General features: G+C 41.7%; 1 protein-coding gene across 3 annotated transcripts in view; it reads left to right on the top strand.

Annotated features, from left to right (window-relative positions):
* Positions 1 to 23,786, top strand: part of GRAMD1C (GRAM domain containing 1C) — a 77,598-nt gene that overhangs the window by 19,208 nt on the left and 34,604 nt on the right. Inside the window, exons 2-5 of one of the 3 annotated variants that reach the window (XM_054043876.1) lie at positions 8,218 to 8,377; positions 15,878 to 15,962; positions 19,930 to 20,033; positions 22,201 to 22,296. In XM_054043876.1, coding sequence (XP_053899851.1) covers positions 8,261 to 8,377; positions 15,878 to 15,962; positions 19,930 to 20,033; positions 22,201 to 22,296 — 402 coding nt within the window. In that variant the 5' untranslated portion in view covers positions 8,218 to 8,260. Of the gene's footprint in view, positions 1 to 8,217; positions 8,378 to 11,957; positions 12,029 to 15,877; positions 15,963 to 19,929; positions 20,034 to 22,200; positions 22,297 to 23,786 lie in introns of those variants that run through there. The other 2 variants (XM_054043886.1, XM_054043867.1) reach the window with 2 other exon arrangements.

Here is a 23,786-nt window from a genome sequence, read left to right as displayed (position 1 = left end):
AAAAATGCAGATTTGGGTTGACCAAACATTTTGCAAATTCATGTTGATCTCAATAAATTGGTTTGGCTGAAATGAAAATAAAAAAGGAAATATCAAGACAAAACATCTCAATTTGGGGGGGGCTAGATTCACAAAGGGATTTTGTCATCAGGAGAAGGTGGAAGTGGTTCTCCCTCCCCCTTATACTTAATAGCACAGTGGTCGGGTCACTCACCTGGGATATGAGAGATGCAGGTCTGAATCTCAATTCTGCAGGAGGGACTGGAACCAAGTGTCCCCTTCTCCCCCCCCCCCCCCCCCCAAATTGATCCAAACCAATTTTTTAATTTTATCAAAACTGCCAGCAAACTGAAAAAATCAGTAATTCACACAGCTCTAATACCCAGGGTAATACTAATTTTCAACAGTAATCCTATTAGTGCTAACTACAGCAAGTAGTTGGATTGAAACTATCTTTGATAGGTCCCAAAACCAGACATAAAGTAGCCTCCGGGTAAAGGTAAGGTAAATGCCAGTATTTACTAGATATTGGTAAGCATGTGGTGACCTTATGGTTATTGATTAGCCAATGAGAGCTGTTTTGATGACCCAACTCTGTTTGTCTCTTGTGCCTGAGCAGTTCTTCAGTATCCTGTTGGCGCAGAGCTGTGGTGTTGATGTTTCTTTGAATTGCCCCCACATGCATTAATGCTATTACTCCAAGCAATTCAAACTTCCTCATACATTTCCATGTCTGCATTCCTCCTTGCCTTCAAGGTAACAGAAATTGGCAGGGTTTCTAGTTCCTTATTAAAAGAGCCTATATAAAGAAGATTTGGGTTAGCTGGGAATCCCAAAGGAATCTGGCTCATATCCTATCTAACTGCCTGGGTATCTATAACCATCTCAATAGTTACATTGGTCTGTTTCAGAAAACTTTATACAAGCTGTACCACCTTTCAAGAAGTGAGGGTATGCAGGGTAATACAAAAATGGGTTTGCCTCAATCAACAAAGCACTGTATAGTTACTGATTCAGAGCTATGGAGATTCTTTTTCTACAAGTAGTTTTGCAGCCCATTTGGGTTTTTTAATTTTGTTCTTTCATTTAAAATTTGAATATGAATCTAAAATGTTCTTATACTAACTTGAGGCTGCTTCCTGGTAACTCTGTTATTAACCACCTTCTGGGCTAGTAAAATCCTCAGACTTTTTTTTGCCTTGGAGTTGATTCACTTTGAACATTTGAGTCTGGGAATTCAGACAGCCCAGGAGGAGATGATGATGATCTCATGAACAGGAAGCACCCTCAAATTGCAATTATAATACCTGTGCTCCTGGTGTGTAGCCTAGAGTCTCGTGGCGTACCTGAGTCGTGCTGGCATCCTGGTATTGCCAGTTCTGTTCGCTGAGATCATTTTCACGTGCCTGAGGTCTTCCTGAAAGGAAGATGCAATCAGTGAATATTCACTGTAGTGTTATTGTAGGTCTCTGTCTCCAACCCTAACCCTGTATGCTAGTAACACCCTATGACTCCATGTTATGTATGCATGCTATGTATTCCAGTCAGGTAATGGTTACCTTGTTTATCTGGAAAAACAAGTTCCTGGGACTTACTTAGGTATTTGACAGAGTACATTTTGGCCAACTATATTGTTACTACCCAGTTATACACCTCTACCCCGATATAACACTGTCCTCGGGAGCCAAAAAAATCGTACCAGGTTATAGGTGAAACCGCGTTATATCGAACTTGCTTTGATCTGCCGAAGCACACAGCCCCGGCCCCCCGGAGGGCTGCTTTACCGTGTTATATCCGAATTCGTGTTATATCGGGTCGCATTATATCAGGGTAGAGGTGTATGTAAATAGGCATTTGGATAACAGTAAAGTGAAATTATGGTCAACAGTCTGTAACTATTTTTATACAACATATCTGCTCCTTTCACACATTCAGAGTCGCATCTATTGACTTCAGTGATTAAAATAAATTTTTCTTACTATTCCTCTTTGTTAACCCTCCAGAGCTATACAGCTGTGGGAGAAGGAGCGGTGTTCTTTTCTGCCTTGTGTCTTATTAGGAATATTTTAGGCTAAGTTCCAGAAAAGGGCTTGATCACCACCCTGGTGTGCCCAAATGCCCAGGTGAATGAAGTGGATGTAACATGCAGAGCTTAAAAATTCTGCATGCTTCTCCTCATGGCGATTAAAACCTTTGTATGTATGTAAGCATTTATTTGCTTATATATATTGTGGTAGCACCTAGAGGCCATACTAATGGATCGGGGCCCAATTGTGCTAGTCAGCATACAAATGCATGAAAAAACAGGCCCTGCTCTGAAGAGTTTATAATCTAAATATAAGAGAAGAGACAACAGGTAGATGCAAGAAATGGATGGGAGGGAGCATGAGACAACAATGAAGACAATATTTAAGATCTGCAGATGAGATCTGCTGGGGTTGGAAGCTCCACATACTGTATTGGTAAGTGGGGGAGGAACATGCATTTTCTCTTTACCTGCCTGGGAACTGACCTCTCCAGGCAAGCCTAATGTCTCCCTGGTGGTGGTGCATCCCTTCTCCTACCTGGGATTGGACATCCTGGTTTGGATGGACTTGATTATAAACTAGCCCACTCCACCACTAAAAATGGACTTGGTTTGGCTCCCAAAATCAACTGATACAGGAGTGTTTTGTATGAGAATGGGGAGGAAGCATGGCACATACTTGTATATATCCTCCTTAGACTGTACATTGAAAGAGGTGTGTGTGTGTGTGTGTGTGTGTGTGTGTGTGTGTGTGTGTGTGTGCGCGCTCCCACCTGCACTGAAGCCTGAAGAGTACGCCAGCTTTGAAAACAGGCAACAACTGGGATTGGCAAAATAACGCCAGGTCTGTTGGGTCTCATCAGAGCATTCAGAGCAAAAGGGGTTACAGAGGGGAACTGTAGGGACTACTTTTCATGGAGCCGGGATTGCCAAAGTGGTTAGGCTGTGCCAGGGATCTGTGTGGATAACAGCAGATGTCTGCAAGAAAAGTAACACTGAGGGCATGTTCATTGTGCGGTTTTCACTGGCTTCTAAATTTCTGGGTCAACCAATTGTTTTTTAACTGAACAAAGTGTTCCTGAGTTCAAAGTACATTCCAAGTTTGAAGTTCTACATCCAAATTGGTTTTGAATATTCAAAGCACAACAGTATCTGAACTTTTTTTTTTTTTAATGCCAGAGAACATTTTTCTGGGACTTTTTTTTTTTAATGAACTTACACTTCTGAGCTGAGAATAACAGTTTGCAGGGCAAGAGAGATAATACTCCTAAATCCAGGTTTGCATGAATGCCATCTCAGCTGTAACTGAAGCATCACTACCATGTTTCCAGCAGGGATAAGTACTTTTATGGTTATAAAGTGCGTTTCCTCCTGCATCTGGAGGACGAGGTACTTAATTAGGGTCTCTCCTGTATGGATAGGAAGGAGGTGAGGGAGGGCAATTAAATCCTGAACTACTATTCGTGTTAATGAATAGAATTGTGTGCATAAATCCCACTTACACTGAGTGGAGAATAAAACCCAGTGTGGTTTACTATACAGCTGGTCGGAGATACTTTGATGAAACCTTATTCCATGAGACTATGCAGTTCCATCAGAATCAAAACACTTTGCGAAATGGGGTTGATTTTGTTGGAATTTTGTTTAGGTAGAAATGGGGGGTGAGGGGGGGAGTTCAGACAATTTTGAAGTGTCCCACTTCTACGTTTTTGGAATGGAACATTGAGATTTTTCATTTTGAAACAACTTTTTGTTTCTAAGTTTTAAAATTAGAATACAAAATAAGAGGTTAAAATCAAAATGAAATGTGTTGATTTTGTGAAAATGAAATGTATTAAATGACCTGAAACATATATATATATTTGAATTTTTCTTCATGGAGAATTTTGAAATTTTTGGTTTTCATTCTAATTTGGAACAAGTCAAATTTCAAAATCCTCTGCAAATCAGAGGCTCGGCGACGTAGCTCTAGTTAAATAGCTTGTTTTACTCCTGCGGGAATTCTGCATCAAAAAATTAAAAATGCTGCACACAGTGTTTGAAAATTCTGCATATTTTATTTGTCAAAAGAACACCATATAATCACGCCACTTTCAATTATTTGGCAATTTATTTCAAAATACCTGTCAGCAAAGTATGTCTGTAACAATACAGAAAACAAAAACAAAAAAAATCAGGAAATGTTTTTGACAAAGAGATTCCTTAATAGGCGTATTAATTCATTTAAACTACAATGCAGAAACATATTTCCTGCACCTGTCAGAAGCAGTGCAAAGGTTTGGGGGGGGGAGGTCAGGGGTAACAGAGGAGCTGAGGGAGAGGGAAGTAATTGCTGGGAAGGAGCCTTGGCATGAACCTGGAGGGTTGTTGGGTGTGGGTGGGAGAAGTATGAAATGGGATTTTTTGGGAGGGGTGAGGGATTGTTAGGGAGTTGGGGAGCCTTCCCCATGCAGACCCTGGCTGACTCCAGCCTCTCCCATTCAGTCAGGCACATCTGCCCCCATCCCCATGTGTCCCTGTACCCCTCACTTGGACACCACCATCCCATGTGGCCCTACACCCCCCATTCTGCCCCTGCCCCAATCTATTCCCCCTCTAGCCCGTCTGAATCCCAGTCTGTGACTTCCCTAGCAGCCCCATGTGCCCAGCTCTCTTGCCCCCCCCCCCACCTTGTATCCCGTGCCTCATCACCTGGCCCTGCAGGCAGGGCGCTGTGAGGAACTTAGCCTCTCCTCCCTATTGGATGCTGGCTGCTATGGATGGTGAGTTGGAGGCCCTCTGTTCTGGTGCCACAGCAGCCCCTGGTGGGCAAAAGGCGTAACTGCAGCACTTCTCTGACAATGTATTTTCTGTGGAGAAAAAAAATCTGCAGGAGACATGAATTCTGTGCACGTGCAGTGGTGCAGAATTCCTGCAGGAGTAACATTGTTTTTTAACAACATGTTCCTAGTCTTTTAAGTAACAGAATTATATTACTCTGGTAATCTGCACTATAAATGTGACTGTTCAAGAAATGTGCTTTGATATGATAGTGCCCTGACCTGGTTATAACATAGTTTGATCTTGCCTATGTGTATGAAACCAACCTATGTTGTTGCAACCATATTAAGAAACTGTGGTCTAGGCTCTAGTAAAGACCAGGGAGTTGGTGAGATCTGTGTGGCGGGAGGAGCTGAGTGTGTGCAAATAATTTCCTTCTAAAGATCAGAGTGCCAATCCAATGGAGTCAGAAGATTAAATAAATTTGGTGATGAGCTGTGCCTGTTTGTGAACTCTTTGACAACAATATTCCAGTACCATCTTCAGCTGCTTTTCAGAAAAGCATAATATGCTGCAGGTCAGGACTGAGGTGCCTTGGTCAAGGCCCAGGGCTGGGATAACTTGGGTTACCGTTGATCAGGACTGAGGCATATCAGCACAGAGCAGCATGTGGGGAATCCAGGACTGGGCTACTATGAGGGTGCTATGCTCAACATGGAAGTGAGTTGGCAGGGCAGTGTAAGGGGTAGCTTGCATAGCATCTGATTGTACTACACCTGGCTTTTAAAACTAGGGTGACCAGATGTCCCGATTTTATAGGGACAGTCCCGGTTTCTTGGGGGCTTTTTCTTATATAGGCGCCTATTACCCCCCACCCCATCCCAATTTTTTTTACACTTGCTATCGGGTCACCCTATTTAAAACTAATGTTAGAGGGACAATGTGTGGGTAAGGTAATATCTTCTATTGGACCAACATCTATTGGGAAGAGAGAGAAGCTCTTCCTGAAGAAGAGTGCTGTGTAGCTCAAAAGCTTGTTTCTTTCACCAATAGAATTTGGTCCAATAGAAGATATTACATCACCCACCTTGTCTCTCTAATATCCTGGCTACAACTACACTTCAGAAAAACAAATGTTGTCAGTCTCTCTTGAATGCCAAATTCACTCAATTTCATTGTGTTGGTTGTTGGTTTTGTTTTGTTTTGAAATTATAAATGGACATCCAGTAGCTGAGAAATGGTGCCAGAATATTTGATCTGAGAAAGTATTTTTATAAATGGACATTCACTTTTCAGACATGGTTTGGATTTATATGGATATGTGTTGGGCTGTTTTTCCTCCAAGGTGCGCGCCAGCGCGGCTGCACAGGAACCCATTAAGGGCTGCTCACTTAATTAGCAGAGCCATGCAGGCGTGCACACCGCACAGAGGTGCAGCCACAAGTGGACCTGGAAGATGGCAGTGGGGTGAAGTGGGGGGTAGTGATGGGGGAGCTTGGGGCATGCAGGGCTGTGGCGGGGAGAGATGCAGCAGCCCCGGGTCTGGGGGTGCCCCTTCAAATCCCCAAACCTATCCCTGCCAAACCCCTGGCTTCAGGATTTGTGAGGCCCCCATTGAGGTCAACGTATTTCAAGCATAAAGAAAGTGTAACAATTATTTTATTTCATGCATCAATACTATGTGGATTGCCACGGGCACACAGGGGTGAAAGAAAATGCAGGCCTGTTATTTACCAGGCTGCACGTGGCAATAGACTATATTGGTAAGGGATGCAAGGAGAGTATGGGTCACGATGCAAGCTGCACACACACACACACACACACACACACAACTAAAATGAATCAATTTAAAGTTTTATTGGGGATAATTACAAGGGGTGAGGGAGCAGCGTTTGATTAGCTAATAGAGTTAATGAAACTTAAAACAGACAATGACTAAAATATCTACTAACAATATTTATAAACAAAGATGCAGCAATTAGTAATAACTGATACTTACAAATACAAACCAACGCATAACGACCGGCAAACGTAGACACTCTGTTTGAAACACGTGAGCTGAGAGAGAGGCTTCGAGGTGATCAGGCTCGGTTACGGGTGTACACAGGATACACAGGATTCGTTTTTCTTTCTCCTCTCCCTGCCTGCACATGGCAGGCAGCCCATAAAGTACCAACTATGACATCATAGAAGTGTCATAGGGGACGGGGCCCAAAACCTGTTTGTGTTCGTTTCTGATTGCCACAAACAAAGTTTACACCAAGTAGGGGAGCAGGTGCCTCAAAGTCTGGCTTCGCCCCCAAAAGGTGAGGGAATGCATATTGCTATAGAATGCGTGCAACACTGAATGACAAAAGAAGAGGCCAGGGCAATACCGGTATGGGCAAGTTTTACAGGATGCAGACAGGAACTCATCTCAACATACTAATGATAAAATATTTTGTATCCTATGTCAAGAAAATGGATAATTTTGTTTTATGCCTCAAAGGAATAGATACACGTAAGATTCGAAAAAGACTACTGAAAATTTTCTTTTTATTTGAGTTCATATTAAAGCAACATCTCAAGAGTGCACCTTGTTAATTATTCCTTGTTTTAATATTCTTTCTTCTTCCATACCTATAACTTTTAAAAAATATATTATATCTAGGCTTTTTGTTTCTACTGGTGTCACACATGCACATAATACCTCCATATTGGTGCTGTACGTAACAAAATTCATTCTGCCCATAGATGGAAAAAATTAGAGGGAACATTGGTAGTGTTCTTTGACAAAATCTTCTCTACAGACACTTGATATTTGGATTATTATGCTCCTATACTTATAGCCTACTGTGCATCTGTGGTAGCCATTAGTGCTTACACTTTCATTTGATGGTTTGGGACTCTTGGGGTATGTCTACACTCCATACTTATGACAGCATGTGGAGTACATACACTACACGCCCCCTAGCGAGTAACATGCCAGAACCTGAGGGTATGAACCCTACATGGCTCTCTACACGCTCAGGCAATGCATCCCCCATCTACACTACTGTTTTTAGCAGTGTAGTGTTATGCTGCCTCCCCTCTACCAGAGCCTTTCCCCGCTGCAGGGAAAGACTCCATTGGGGAAATGCTCTGGCAGCTCTCTGCAGCAGGGAAAGGCTCCCGCAGCCGCTAAGCAGTGAGACCTCATCTCTGTGTTTCAGCTGGAATATTTAGTACATGAGCATTCACCTTGTGTTTTGTATTTTAATGTCCCTTCTCTAGAGATTTTCTGTGTTGTGCTCCTAAAGCAGAAATCATGTAGCTGGAATGAAACCTTTTGTAATCCTACTGGAGAACATCTCACCTGACCCCAGGTCTGACTGAAGGAGTAAACTATCTCTCTCTCGCCATTCTGTCAGCACAGATAATCTGAAAACATTTAAAATCTGTTTCTCCTTCAGCCTCTGCAAATAGGAGGGGGGCTGGGCCAGAGAAGGGGACATAATGACACTAGAACACAGACCTGTGCCTGCCAGTGGCCAGCTGGAAGAGTGCCCTGTGCTTAGGAGACTCTCCTCTCCAGAGCAGCTCAGGGTGAATGAAGAGGATCCGAAAATGAATGTAAGTAAGGCCTACTCCTGGCTCTTTAAACTTTTTCCTACAGTGGCTATGAATATGCTTGCATTTCCTTCATTGCCTGCAAATTTCTGGTAAACAGACTTCTACAGATCCTACAGCAACTGGGATGCCTCTTCCAGCATTATATTTATTTTCCCTCTTCTTATTGGTTAAGAAGTGCCTCACGTGACCTGTTAAATGAAGCATGGTTGTTTGGAAAATCTAGTAATAGGTGACTACAGATGCTCAGATGGCACCTTATTTTCAAAAAACAAAATGGTTGACAGCATGCACACACACTCCCTGTCCAGGAGGGTTTAAACCACCCACTATACATGCTAGAGAAAAGAACAGTCTGGTGCATGGTTGGAACAGGACAAAATTCATGTACAAGTTACCTGTCTGAACATGTATCCCATGTTGATAGTGATTGAATGTTATTACCATCATGCAGCTTTTTGGCTTATGTGAAACAAGCCTATGGCCTCCATCTACCTCCTCTTGGTTAAACGACATTTACCGAAGTTAGACATTTTTAAATCAGCAGGGCCAAATAAACTCACATCCACAAGTTTCAAAAGAGATGGCCGAGGAGCTGTCTGAATAGTTAATATTGATTTTTAATACTACTTGGAAAATTGAAGACGTTCCAGAGGGCTGGAAGAAAGTTAATGTTCCGCCAATATTTTTAAAAGGGTAAACGGGATAACCCAAATAATTATAGGCCTGTCAGCTTAACATCAATCCCAGGCAAAATAATGGAATGGCTGATCTGGAACGGGATTATTAAAGAATTAAAGGAAGGTGATGTAATTAATGCCGATCAACATGGGTTTATGAAAAATAGATTTTGTTAAACTAACATTATTTTTCGATTAAATTACAAATGTGATTGATAAAGGCAATGTTGATATGATATACTTAGGTATACTTCTATAAAGCCTTGTACTGCATGACATGTTAAGGAATTGGAACAATACCAAATCAACAAGGCACATGTTAAATGGATTAAAAATTACTAAATGATAGATATCAAAACATAATTGTAAATGGGGAAACATCAGTGAGTGGGTGTGTTTCTAGTGGGATCCTGCTAGGATCAGTTCTTCACCTTACTTTGTTTAACTTTTTTTTTTAATCAGTCTCCTGGAAGAAAACATAAAATAATTACTAATAAAATGTGTGGATGACACAGAGTAGGGGAGTGGTAAATAATGAAGAGGACAGATCACTGATATGGAGCGATCTGGCTCGTTTGTTAAACTAGGCGCAAACAAGTAACGTGTTCCAATATAACCAAATGTAAGTCGTACATCTAGGAACAAAGAATGTAGGCCATACTTATAGGATGAGGGGACTTTATCTTAGGAATCAATGACTCTGAAAAAGACTTAGGGATGGATGTCTGATCCTAAGGAGGCTGAAGTAAGAGAAGTTTGAACAGGAAGAAATTCATTACTGAAATCCATGGGGAAAACCACTGGGCTTCAAATGCTGATTTTAGGTAAGTTTCAATATATATATATATATATTTGAGTGTCGTGGTGGTGGTGAGATAAATACAGTTTGATTGTAACCTAAGTGGTGTTTCTGAATTTTATTGCTAGACAATGTCCAGGAATTCCGGATGAAAACAATTACCCTGCACTTCACTATCCCTGAGAAATGGTGCACATCTGGTCTCTATTCTTCTGTTTCTTCAACCCAGTCTTCTCAAAATACACCACTCCAGGCCATATTTACTTCCAACCTGCAGGCTGACTTCAGCACTATGTTCCTTCTACTCCTCTACCTTGAAGGATTTGTATTGTTGGTGGAGAGATGAGGTGGCTCAGCACTGCTTGGCTGTAGACGCTGGGAGCAGAAATGAAAAGACAGGCGTTGCTGATTGTAACTTGAGGGCTAAGTGAGGCTAATGGCTATAAGCAGTGAATATCTAATGCTGATGGCCTGAGGGCTTTACATGGCACTGGGACCCAAAGTGCTGCCCTGAGTACTTAGCAGGAATTGGTGCTAAGGACAGAAAGCACTGTTGGGTGTGAGGGTCTGTGGTTGAGATCAGGATATATGAGGGGGATGTCACCACTGGTAAAGCCACAATTTTGTTCATAGCTATTTATATTTGTGTTCATGTCTGTAAAATAAAATCCAGAGAACACAAGATGTCCACTAGTGTGTGATGTGGTTTGTCGTTTCTGCTCTGGGACGCTGCAACCAACAACAAAAAAGGCAAATGCAATAGACTGTATAGCTCTTCTCCTTCAGGTCCTGATTCAGCAAGGTTCTTAAGCATGTGTGTCGTCCCATTGACTTATACATGTTCTCAAGTAACTTCCTTTCCTAGTGGTTGCCTGAGATGTGTTCAGATTTTTTGCACTTTCTAGGAAACATTACATCTTAGGGATAGAAGGACAAGATGCAGTTTAAACAGTTCAGTTTACCTATGGAGCCTCATTGGAAGAACAGCATAGAAAACTCTAGTTCCTTATCTGCTGAATAATACCTTCAGGTAATAATGTATCTTTTAGTAAGACTCTATTTTATTGCAAAGAGACGGAGCTAAGGTTGCTTTTGGAACCTTGACTCTGAATTTCCTGACTGATGCGGTTTTAAATAGGACAATCTGGAAAGCCTATGGGTTGGCTCAGTGCTTCCTAAAGATACTATGTACTGAAGTAACCGTCTCTTCTGTAATACTTTTAGTTCAGGAATGCCGGCTAGGCTTTGCTTAACTCCGCTGATATTTTTTCACAAATTGCATGGCATACATAAGGGCATTTATATAATGGGCAACAAAATTTCATAGATTAGTCTTCATTCCCTACCCGACCTACAATGATTTATTTTAATACTTACAAAAATTGATAAGACCGTTGGTGATATGGTAGTGCATAGTTTTTCACAGGTTGTCTCCACATCTCGCTATCTAGTTTCATTATAGTATTGTCCTCGTGTGGTGTTGCATGATATCACATGTATGATGATGACATTAAACCGTGAGAAATGCCCAGGCTCTATAGTGCTAAAATTGAGACATCTACTTCCCCTATAAAATGCTAGAGCTTCTGTCTATTCATTGCCTGTCCTCTGCATAACCTCTGTGGCATCTCATGTAGCCCAGAATGAAAGCCTTTTATACATTTCACTACACTTAAGCTTGTAGAACAAAAGTACAATATGGTAGCTTGAAAATACAAGGTGTAGTTCTTGGAGAAGTTGAAATGTCTTAGGAGTTTTTTTTTTTTTTTTTAATATTATTCATTTATTTGTATTATCACAGCACCAATGAGCCCCAGCCGTTTTGTGCCAGTGGTCTGGAAATTTGTCCCATTTGTCTTCCAGCACAACTTGCCCTGCTGATTATGGCTGGCTGATTTAAAAGATTGGGGTGGCTGGAAAGTCAACACTTAATTCTAGCCCTAGGAATGTGAACCAGTTGCTATACAAAGCAAGGAAAGGAGAAGGTTAAGAAAGTTCAATGTCTAAATTCCTTCCAGTGGAACTGGACTGATTAGATAAGAATTCAGAGCAGGTTTTTCCTAGCGGTCTGAAAAGCTTAGTGTGCAAATAAGCAGGATGATTTCTTGTTGTTGTCTTCTGTTCAAATGATTGGAAAAACAGACATGATTTCATATGCCAGCTAAGGGCTCTCAGGTAAGGAACACAGAGATAACAGGTTTAATGCCCTAGAGATTGAGGTTACTTAATGTTTAGATTCTGGAGACTCTCTAGAGTTTTGATTCTCTGTGCTGTTGCCAGGGCCGGCTCCAGGCATCAGCTTGTCAAGCAGGTGCTTGGGGCGGCCGCTCTGGAGAGGGGCAGCATGTCCAGGTATTCGGCGGCAATTTGGCGGACAGTCCCTCACGCCGCCTGGGAGCGAAGGACCTCCCGTCGAATTGCCGCCGCAGATCGCGATCGCGGCTTTTTGTTTTGTTTGTTTTGGCTGCTTGGGGTAGCCAAAACCCTGGAGCCGGCCCTGGCTGTTGCCTGAGTTGTGTCAAGCATTAGCCTTCTATAGACACATTCACAATTTCTCCACTGCCTGATCCCCTTTTCCTAATATCTAGATTTTGCATAGCTCTTTTCCCTCATTGTTTGGAGACATTACGTCTCCTTCCCCTTGGAGGGGTGGTTCCTTAAATTGGTGCTGAAGCCAGCGTTAGAACGCTTGTAGTTTGATTATATGCATCACATTTACTGTACTGGACGGTAAATACATTTGTTTGTGTGTGTGTGTGTGTGTGTGTGTGTGTGTGTGTGTACTAGTGCTCCATCATCACAAGCGCAAATTGCAGTCATTTAAGCATCAAGTTCAAAATCCCTAGACTCCCTGAAACCACAGGAATCTCAGCAGGGTTGACTCAGGGACCTAGGCGGCGGAAGGTCTGCCGACGATGACCGGGGCGGCCGAAGATCCGGGCGCCGCCCCCCAAATGTTAGTGCCCTAGGCGACCGCCTAGGTTGCCTAATGGGTTGCGCCGGCCCTGCATTGACTTGTAGAACACGCTGGCCCTGATTAAGTGTAGTTTCCTGCAAATTCCTTTCCAAATGCTATCCAGCCTTTGAATTCCCCTGCCAATTCTTCTTTACAAATCACATCTTTTTCATTTTTAAAAATGTTTTTTTCTCCCCTGTTGCTGTATGAAAGCCGCTCATCAACCAGGGGTGCTGGCTGTCCCCAAAGTTCTGTTTCAGTAAACAAACTGAAAAAATAAAGAAAAATATTTTTAATCCCTTTAATTTGGAGTCATCTTAAGTGGTATTTATAACATTGCTGACTTTTTTAAAAAAAAAATACAGTTAGCTAAATGAAAAAAGAGCACTTGCTAACTTATGAGGACTATTCATTTCAACCCATCACCTCATATTACCTATTTCCTTGTCATCCTGACTAAAGAACTTGAGTCCTGAGCATACGCAGACAACCAGTGTTTGATTTATACAGGGTCATCAGTTCTGGCAGTATGGAGCAGAAGTCCCAGATAGGAATGTTAAAATCATAGAACTGAGGTTACATGAGGATTCCTTCACTTAGGAAGGAAAAATCAAATGGCACAACTACAAAATGGGGAATAACTGGCAAGGCAGTAGTACTGCTGAAAAGGATCCTGGGGGATATAGTGAATCACAAATTGAATATTAGTCAACAAGGTGGAGATAGTCCAGAGAGCAACAAAAATGATAAAAGGTTTAGAAAACCTGACCTATAAGGAATGGTTAAAAAAAACTGGGCATGTTTAGTCTTGAGAAAAGAAGACTGGACCTGATAACTGTGTTCAAATAATGTGAAGGACTTCTAATAAAGAGGATAGTGATTGATTGTTCTCCATGTCCTTTGAAAGTAGGACAAGAAGTACTGGGCTTAATTTGCAGCAAGGAATATTTAGGTTAGATATTAGGGGAAAAATTGTGATTATAAGGGTAGTTAAGCTCTGAAATAGGCTTTCAAGGGAGGTTGTGGAATCCCCGTCACTGGAGATTTTAAAGAACAGGTTGGACAAACACCTGTCAGGGATGGTCCCGGTTTACTTGGCCCTGCCTCAGCGAAGGGGGCTGGACTTGAGGACCTCTTGAGGCCCCATCCAGCTCTACATTTCTATGATTCTATGCCTAGAGCTAATGTGCTTGGGCCATCACTATCATTCCTTTACTAAAAATAACTCCTAGCTAAAGACTAATTTACTCTGGGGTGGAATTACTTTGAAAACTTAAAATTCACAGCTACAACTGGCTGTTAACTGATACAGTGCACATTGTAATAGTGCATGGAAAATGGAGTAAGGATTTATAAAGGAGTCTGGTCAAATGGCCAAAAGTGATTTATTGTATTTTACACTGAACTGCTTGATACGATGGTACAGAAATGTGTGTGTATGGGACATGTCAAACATCTGTTGACACCTTTATTATTTAGAAAGAGCAATGGCCAGTTGTTGCTTACATCTCTTAATAAAAGTTTCTCACACACTAGATTTAACAAGGCTTTTATGGTATGTTTATATCTCATTGTTGGGACACTGGGAGATGAGTTCTTCCTCTTTCAGTTGCAATGTTGCTAAAACACGATGATGTGTACAGCAGCAGTTTAGTTTATTGTAAATCACCTTACTATTAACAGGGAATAGATTAGAATTTGTTTTAACAATACCATTTTATACTGAAGGCATTCCAAAATTCTTTATATGTTATTGAAGTTTAGATCCACATTGCAAAAACCACCATCATGGTTAGTACCAATTGGCCCCTTTGTTGGCAGCCTCAGCAGAGAGGCTCAAGTTTGGTCTTCCCTACAGACTTATGTTGGTATAACTACGTCGCTCAGGGAAAATCCACACGCCTGAACGACGTAGTTATGCCAACCTAACCCCTGGTGTAGGCAGCGATATGTGGATAGGAGGGCTTCTTCCATCAGCGTAGCTAATGTCTTTTGGGGAGGTGGATTAACTCTTCCAATGGGAGCAGCTCTCCCTTCACTGTAGGTAGTGTCTTCATTAAGCACTACAGTGGTACACACTGCAGTGCTGTAAGGCCTGGTCTACGCTGGGGAGGAGGGGTCGATCTAAGATACGCCACTTCAGCTATGAGACTAGCGTAGCTGAAGTCGACGTATCTTAGATCGACTTAGATTGACTTACTTCGCGTCCTCGAGGCGCGGGATCAATGGCCGCCGCTCCCCCGTCGACTCCGCTTCCGTCTCTCGTTCTAGGGGAGTTCGGGAGACAACGGGGAGCGCATTCGGGGATGGATGTATCGCGTCAAGATGCGATACATCAATCCCCGATAGATCGATCTCACTATCCGCCGACAAGCCCATAGTCTTAAAGGGGCCCTGGAGACCAAACTACCCTGTTACCCCTAAAAGTGGTCCCTTTATTAAGGGGTGAATCATATAGGTAGAGCAGGATCAGGAATCTGGTGGTTCTGGTACCTGCCTTGTACCTGTTCTATGGACTTTGGTCATTAGTGTCACCAGTCTACCCTGTTTCCCCGAAAATAAGACATCCTCCGAAAATAAGGCCTACTTACAGTTTTGCCTCTCGTTGTAATATAAGGCATCCCCCCGATAATAAGACCTCCCCGATAATAAGGCATCCACCGATAATAAGGCATTTTTCATTTCTGAAAAATAAGACATCCCCTGAAAATAAGACCTAGCGCATCTTTGGGAGCAAAAATTAATATAAGACACTGTCTTATTTTCGGGGAAACAGGGTACCAGTTTAATTACTGAAAGTGGCAAAAATCCCATTGTGCAGCTGCATTTCTGAGACAATGCTGTATATAACAGGTCTGATATTTCAATTTGGGGTTGTAGTTTATAGCAGCATAGCATTGTCTAACAGAGCATAATGACAGTGGTAAATACATTTAGATACTGTCCTTTTCCAGTCTTCTGGTGTTTATGTTCTTTGCACTATATCGCTAGTTTCCTGCTAGTATGAAGATAGTTGGTAGCTGAAAATAAAGTTGTTTACTTTAACCTTTCACCTTTCATTGTTGCAGATCTCAAGTTCCACTTATAAATATAGGAGTGAGGAGTTTAAGAGACAGTTTTCACATCTGCCAGATTTGGAGAGGCTCATAGTAGGTAAGATGTGAACAAACCAACCAAACTCTATTATTGTTGATAATGCCAAAGTTGCAGCAGCAGGTGTTTGTCAAACAACTTTAGCGATAGCACGGGAATCAGTTTCACTCCTCCCTCCTATGTGGACTAGCAGCAAACTGCTTTTCAAAGAAGAGCTTTCCAGCTCTTCTCCCTGTAGCCCTGACCTTAAAAGTAGACTCCTATGCTGGAGGAATGCCTCCAGCCCCTCTGGATGGTGGTCATGGGGTGTCTTTTAAGGTAACTTCTCCTATCCTTCCCATAGATGGCAAAACACCTATTGGCCATGGAATGTATGTAAGGTAGCACCTGTCACAGGCAATCATGAGGGGAAAGGAGAGGCCAGGCCATCCTGAGAAGGATGTGCTGGGACAGCATATTGAATAGATAGGCTCAGAAATGTTTGGATTATGACTGGCTTGGAGAGTGTGAGGAAAGAGCAGAGTTAGAATTATATCCTAGACATTTTTATTTGTGCCACTGGACTCTTTCCTGGCATGGGCAATACATTTGGAGCATCTTCACATTTTGCTGCTTCAGACACTTAACAGATGTTGAATGAGAGGGAGATGAAGGGGGGCAATTTTTTAAAATGGTAACTAACAAAGGCTAACTAGGTTTAACAGAGGAGAGGGGGTTAATACAGAATCTAAACTCAAAGCTCTCTTGAAACAAGTCTCAACAAATGAAGCCTAAAAAAATTAAATAAATCATGTTTCTCATTAAGGTGACACTGGGTTTAAGTGAAGCATCTTTAAAAATGTGTCCAAGTGCAACCATTTCTCAGGCTGGCAGGGAGTTGAGCACTGTGTTAGTGATGCCTATCAGTCCATCTGTCTGGCTTCTGCAGGAGATAGTCCCAGAAAGCATTGCTCACAGTTGTCATTGCATGAGTCCTGTTTCTGGCACTGCCAGGAGATATTGTGCCACCCATGAGAAAGCAGCAATGGCACAGAGGATCGTAGATGTTACCTTGACAGACAGACAAACACATGTCCAGAGGGACTCCTGAAAGCTTTCTCCTTGCATAGAAGTCTGTTTTTTAAGAAGGTCAGGATTGCAGGGAGAAGAATTGGGATGCTCTTCTTTCTGAAGCAATAGACAGCCCATGGCGGAGGGAGGAGAGAAACGGACTTGCAGCACAGAACTGTCACTTCTTCCTGGTATGCTATTTCAAAGGACTGTATAAGGTAGAAGTCTAATATGAAGGCATTTCTTCTGGAAGGTGATATGCCATGGCACCTATGTCAGGTGTCTTATCAGGCGAATGGTTTGTGAAAAATTCATTTGCCGGGGCAGCTCCTATGTCTCAATGGTGGCGTTTTTGTGGTGGTGGTGGTGGTGGGGGAGTAAAGGGAAAACTCCCTCTCCCCAAAGTCATGAGCTATGAATTGTGTTGCTAAACTCACCTTGCTTTGAGGCAACGTGCTTTTATAGAAGAGAAATTAGAACCTTCACCCACCTGGAAGCAAATTCTATTAAGCATATTTGCCATGAACAGACTACCTGGGATTTGAAGAAAACACTTGCTGATGGACTAATCCCAGCAATATAGCACCTCCTCAGTCAGAAGCAAACAAAGTCATTATTTTATGTAATTACTCTTTTATCCCATTGGAGCAGCATTCATTTAAAAGGACCTTTTCTGACCTCCAGTCTTAAAACCATTCATTTGCTTGGTATAGTGGATTTTAACCCAAGCTGTAGTAGTTATTATTCATCTACAAATATTTAACGTAGTTATCACCTACTCATTGTTATCAACAGAAATGTAACTACTGCTGTTCTTTATAATATGTTTTTCTTTTTTGTAGTTACTCTTGTACATTCTTATAATTATGAGAATTAGAGATAAAGATTATACCAAAATGACAGTGATTCCATACCTATCCTATAAACTAAGTGCCTTAGATTTTCATAGTGTAAACGTTCAAAAAATCTGATTGGAAAAACACCAGTTCATTAAAAAGTTTGTTTTCATCTTTAATGTTTTATCTGTTTTTACAATTCGGCTCATAGGTTACTAGCACTGGGATTAACATTTAGTCTCAATTTTCTGTTTGCCTATTTTGTGCATTTTGACATCCCATTGTGTATAGTCAGTTCCATTGTTTTGTTGCTGATCACTTGCATCATGCTCATGCTCTACTCTGGGGGGATCCCCATGTGCATATTCTTCCCTGAGCTCTGCAAGGAAGCGTGTTTACTAGTAGCAGCAAAGCTGACACCAAAGAGGCAGCTGGTTGGCAGGTATACAGAGAGAAGGGAGACAGGATGGAGAAATGGCCCCAATGTGTTTTGGTGATGATGTTCTTATACCTGCCCAAAAGACCCTTATAAACACAGAAGGGCATAAAAAAATTAATAAAAGGGTTAAGATGGAATTCTTTTAAAAGTCAAGACACAGTATTTAAAGGTTTCTCTATCAGAAGACTGATTTGGACAGTGTCTCTTTTAATTTTTGCTATGCTGCCTGTTAACTTGAATTTCTTTCAGCCTGTTCTAACTTGTTTCTTGTCAGTTCCACTTTCAGTTTCTCATATATTGGGCTTGCAAATATTGCCGGGTAATTTTAATTTGTTGAAAACCACTGTTTCCATTTGAATGTGGGGGGAAAATTCAAGGAAATTTTTATCGGTCCTCAGTTTGTAAAAGTTGATGTGTATTAAAGCTAAATTTTGGCCCAAGTTTCACCTGACAATGTCCCCGTAACAGTCATGGTTGTTTCAGCCTCATGCATGTAATTTAATACCTCAAATGTGTAAAACAAATCAACCTAGCATTTATATAGAATTTATATTCTTAGGGTGGGATTTTCAAAAGGGCTTAATGTTGTCCTAACGTTGCTTTCAGTGTAGTTAATAGGAATCTTACCCTTTACTTCAATGGGAGGAATGAAGCCAGTACTAGGCATTTACGAAAATCCTATACTTACTGCTTCAATGGTGAATCTTTCTGCTCTTTAAATCACAGTGACACCAGTAAAGAGATGAATTAGCTTCTTGCTGTTGTTAATAGAGATCCATTAATGCAAGGGTTCTCAAACTGGGGGTCGGGACCCCTTAGGGGGTTGCGAGGTTATTACATGGGTGGTCGCGAGCAATCCACCTCCACCCCAAATCCTGCTTTGCATCCAGCATTTATAATAGTGTTAAATATATTTAAAAGTGTTTTGAATGTATAAGGGTGTGTGTGTGTCACACTTAGAGGCTGGCTATGTGAAAGCAAAACTTTGAGAACCGCTGCATTAATGGACTGTTCAAGATACAGGCAGTTCCCAGCAGCGATATTTCAGCCAGAGGCCATTTCATATAGGTAATAAAAGTAAAAAGAAACCTTGACTGAAAAAGACCTCTGACTGAAGTGTCCTGGCCAGAATGTAGATCTCTACTAAGTATGGATTTTTTAGCTCTTTGTGAGTTGTGATATGATAAGGAGTGTAAAATGATTCACCTTAGAAATGTACAATACATTATATTGTGGTATGTGTGACTGGTTGACTTATATATTCTGAATTAGTAGACAAAATATTGCCTTTGTATTCTGCCACTTCATTCAAGTGGCCTGTAGCTTGACTTGTAGAGTGCAATTTCTATATTCTGCTTGATTTTCTTTGCAAAACAGAAGTTCATTGACTGCCATGCCTTGCCAGATACCTGAAACCAGAGGGTAATACACAATGGCCAGAGTTCTGCTTTCCCTGATCACACAAATAATTCCATTGACTTTGGTGATGTAGGACATCAACAGGATTCCTTGTCATAAATAAAGTAAACTAGATTTGGCCCAATATGAGTTTAATTTTTATGGAGTTTTCCTTTGAGTAATGAAAGTTATTCCCCTAATTTTGAGTTCTAAATGAAAGAGAGTTGGGTTTACAGGAAAAAAATAAGGTTGGTCCTATTGGACTGTAATGAGTGAGTAAGCTCATCTTGGTCTTTGTGTATAGATTATGCCTGTGCCCTCCAGAAGGATATTCTGCTGCAGGGACGCCTGTACCTCTCTGAAAACTGGCTCTGTTTCCACAGCAACATCTTCCGATGGGAGACCACAGTAAGTTATTTTGTGTATTTGGTTATTGGTTTGCTTAAAAGAAATCCCTTGTCCCTTTTTGTTTGGGGGGATCATATCTGAAGTTTTCTGGTTGAGGGCTCCTTCTTGGTGATGGTAATCATGGAGGGCATCCCATTGGTGCTGGTCCTGCAAAAGGCAGCTGGCCGCCGTGACTGGAGTTACAAATCTCTATAGTACAGTAAAATCAAAGAGCAGCCTGGAAGTCAATGGAACACTAAGATCAGTCTGTTCAAAATTGTCTCTATCCCTATATTGGATAACTTGATCTGATATCATTTTTTGCAGGTTTTCCCCCTACATATGCTTGAGGTGCCCTTTCACTCTTTGACTTTTTTAATCCTCTGCCAAAAAAAAAAAAAGATTCTTCATGAAGACACTTTGCCTTTTATGAAAGAATGGGTGTATTATATTATGTGTACTCAGATGGATCTCCATGCCCTTATATCTGTTCTCATCTGGTTTGTTTTGGCATTCCCTGTGTTGCATACTTGCAATTTGGTTTAGCTGCTGATGTGGGCTTGCCTACACAAACCGTTAATTCACGGTAAGTGGGGATGTGAATGTACCCTGCACTAGCCCACCACGGATTAACTGTCCATGTGGATTCCACTGACGCAAATTAACAGTTTTAGAAATAAGACTAGCTTGGACCTACATCAGAACTGCTGCAGAATACAGATTCCCTGTCGGAGAAATGTTTTCTGTAAAATATCTTAGCTAAAGGTTCTGAAATTATGGTCAGTGTCTTTCCAGTGGTCTGAAGAAAGCTGGATGTCCACATGGTGCTGGCTCCTTCTTATTTTCAGCTCCTAAAGTGCATTAAAAAGCAGCTAAAATTATATTACTTTTTCATGAGAGCAATTGCTCTAGTTGCCACAGGGATGTTATGCAGTTGAGAATAGGGAAGGGAAGGGTGGTCTGCCCAATTGCCAGTGGAAGGGGATGGAGGCGTTAACAATTTCTGAATTAAAATGTAGTCCACACTGTGAAAAAGTTTGAGATCTTTTGGATTAGACAGTACCAGTGCTTTTTGAAGAATGCAGGAGAAGTGATAAATAGCCTGTTTATACATAAAATATAGAAAAACTGTTGAAATGTTTTATTCAACATAATGATCTAGATTGTCTATACCAAGAAGTCAAATTCATTCGCGGGGTTACTCCATTGAGCTCAATGCTGGAGTTACACCGGAGATGGATGTGAGGTGAAGTGTTTAAAAGGAAATGCCAAAAGACCATGATGGAATTTTTCTATTTGGATCTTCGGCCTTGTGTGTATAAGCTATGCAAAGATGGCTTCCAGCTGAAACAAGCATGCTATAACTCTTACTGACTGACCAGACGGAAGCTCTTTTTTGGATCACCTTGGGGAGCTGCTTATTAACATTCTAGATGGTTGCAGTTCAAGTGTCACCTGTACTAATGTGCAGAGCACATGCCTGCACCCCATACGTCAACTCAGGAGACCCCACAGCAGTGTTTATAGACTCGTAGACTTTAAGGCCAGAAGGGATCATCGTGATCATCTAGTCTGACTTCCTGCACATTGCAGGCCATGGAACCTCACCCACTCCTGTAATAGACCCCCTAACCTCTGCTGAGTTACTGAAGTCCTCAAATCATTGTTGAAAGACATCAAGATACAGAGACTCCACCATTTACACTAGTTTAAACCTGCAAGTGACCCATGCCCTGGGCTGCACACCACTTGGCAAATGTACCTGCATGCACATCTGTCAGGCTGCTAGCAGAAATGAGACATTACAGCAGAAAAAGGGGGAGTACAAATGTCTTCTCCAGTGTAGGAGCCAGGATTGGTATTCAGATTTGTGGGGCTCAGCTTGCTGTCAGGATAGGGTTTGTATCATGAATCTTCTAGTCTTGCTGTGGGAGTGGTAAGGGTGCAGTGAGTTGTCCACTATTTGGTCCTGGTGCGCTCAGCTGGGCTAGGCAGGGCTGTGAATTACAAGGCTTTGGTATGCTTGTGCTTAAGGCTGGTCCTAGTGTCCTGCACCCTACATCTACTATGCTTTATTCAAGTAGCTTGGGTTAGTTTGATGTTGAGTTCCTCTTGCGTGTCTTGTGCCCTGTGGATTTCTGGGATTTATAACTTTTCTATGTGTGTTTTTGTATCTATTTCTGTTCAGATTTCTATTGCCTTGAAGGATATAACCTTCATGACAAAGGAGAAGACTGCGCGGCTCATCCCAAATGCCATCCAAATCGTAACCAAAGGGGAGAAGGTGAAAAGCTAGTATTTCCTTTTTTCATAATAATTCCTGGGGAGGAGCATTTGTTGATTCCTGTTGGCTAAGGCAACTGTCCCAATTGTATATTTAAACTGCAGTTATGATCAGAGAAGTGACTGTTTCTTTAAAAAAAAAGAAAATCTTACTCCACACATCTGCTCCCTGTGTGTGTCACAATCAGATCTGATAACTTTGGTGACTACAACAAGTGTTTACTACTCTTTACTTGGGTTAGCACTGCAGTGTCAGCACAGCTGTGGGAGAGGATGTCAAAGTCTATTCTGTAACATCAACAGAATTGTCAGCTAAGTTTCAGTTGCAAAATCTGTATTACTAGTGATAATGCCTAGGCCAGTGAGTCAGAGCTAAAAACTAGTAATATCTTTTTACTTGTTATTGGAGCACAGTTGCTGTGGAATCAGTGAACACAATAAACACAGGGCCCCATGATGCCATTTTTAGGGATTTCCTTTTCAGAGTGGGTTTGCATTGGAATTTGATGTTTTGCAACCTCTATAAATAAAACACATTCTTGGAAGACAGTTGCTAAATGCTAATAGGGCTGTTTTGTAATGGGTTTTGGTATAATTAGGAGCTTCTCCCTGCCTCCTGGGTGCTGTATTCTGCACTAGCTGTAGCTTCTGGGTGAATTTCAAAGGGATTCCAAAGAGCAAGTTGCAATAGGTTAGCCTGCCTTTTCAGTAACCTTCCCTCCCAGAAAAACAAAACTGTTAGGCCAAAAACAGGGTGACAGGTGCCTAGTATGAGCCTGTTGATGTTTTTGAGGAAGGGTCCAGTTGGCTGCTTATTCAATATAGCTGACACCGAAGGGAGACCCTTGCAGTTCCATAATGGGTCCCATGAGTCTTACTAGTTTTTACCTGCTGCAAAGGACATGATTCTATCCCTGTGCTGAACAGGTTACAAACTTTAAAAAATGGAATGAGTAACAGTGAATGACAAGGCAAAACACAAAAGAGCAGATTAGGTAAAGCAGAGATTCTCAAACTTTTGTATTGGTGACCAATTTCACACAGCAAGCCTCTGAGTGCAACACCGCCTTCTACATTAAAAACACAGTTGTTTATATTAAACACTATTATACATGCTGGAGGCGAAGCGAGGCTTGGAGGTAGACGCTGACAGCTTGCGACCACCATGTAATAACCTCATGACCCCTCTGAGGGGTCACAAGCCCCAGTTTGAGAACCCCTGAGGTAAAGGATGATGTGCCAGGCCTTGGTGAGAAGATTAGCAAGAAAAAATCATGCGAACAGTGGGTGTGAAGGAGGAGGGTGAGGATACTGGTAAGTGGAGACTGTTGCAAGCGTAGAGGGATACATGAAGACACATGAAGGTGCAAGTGGGAGAAAGAGGTTAAGGGAGCAGATAAATGATATAGAGGACATTTTTTATACTGGAGTAAGTGCTTGCAAGTAGATGCCACAAAAAAACAACAAAAATGTTTTATATAATGTATAGAC

This window comes from Malaclemys terrapin, chromosome 1, assembly GCF_027887155.1.
Source record: "Malaclemys terrapin pileata isolate rMalTer1 chromosome 1, rMalTer1.hap1, whole genome shotgun sequence".
NCBI lineage: Eukaryota > Metazoa > Chordata > Testudines > Emydidae > Malaclemys > Malaclemys terrapin.
This window is presented reverse-complemented; position numbering and strand designations above follow the sequence as displayed.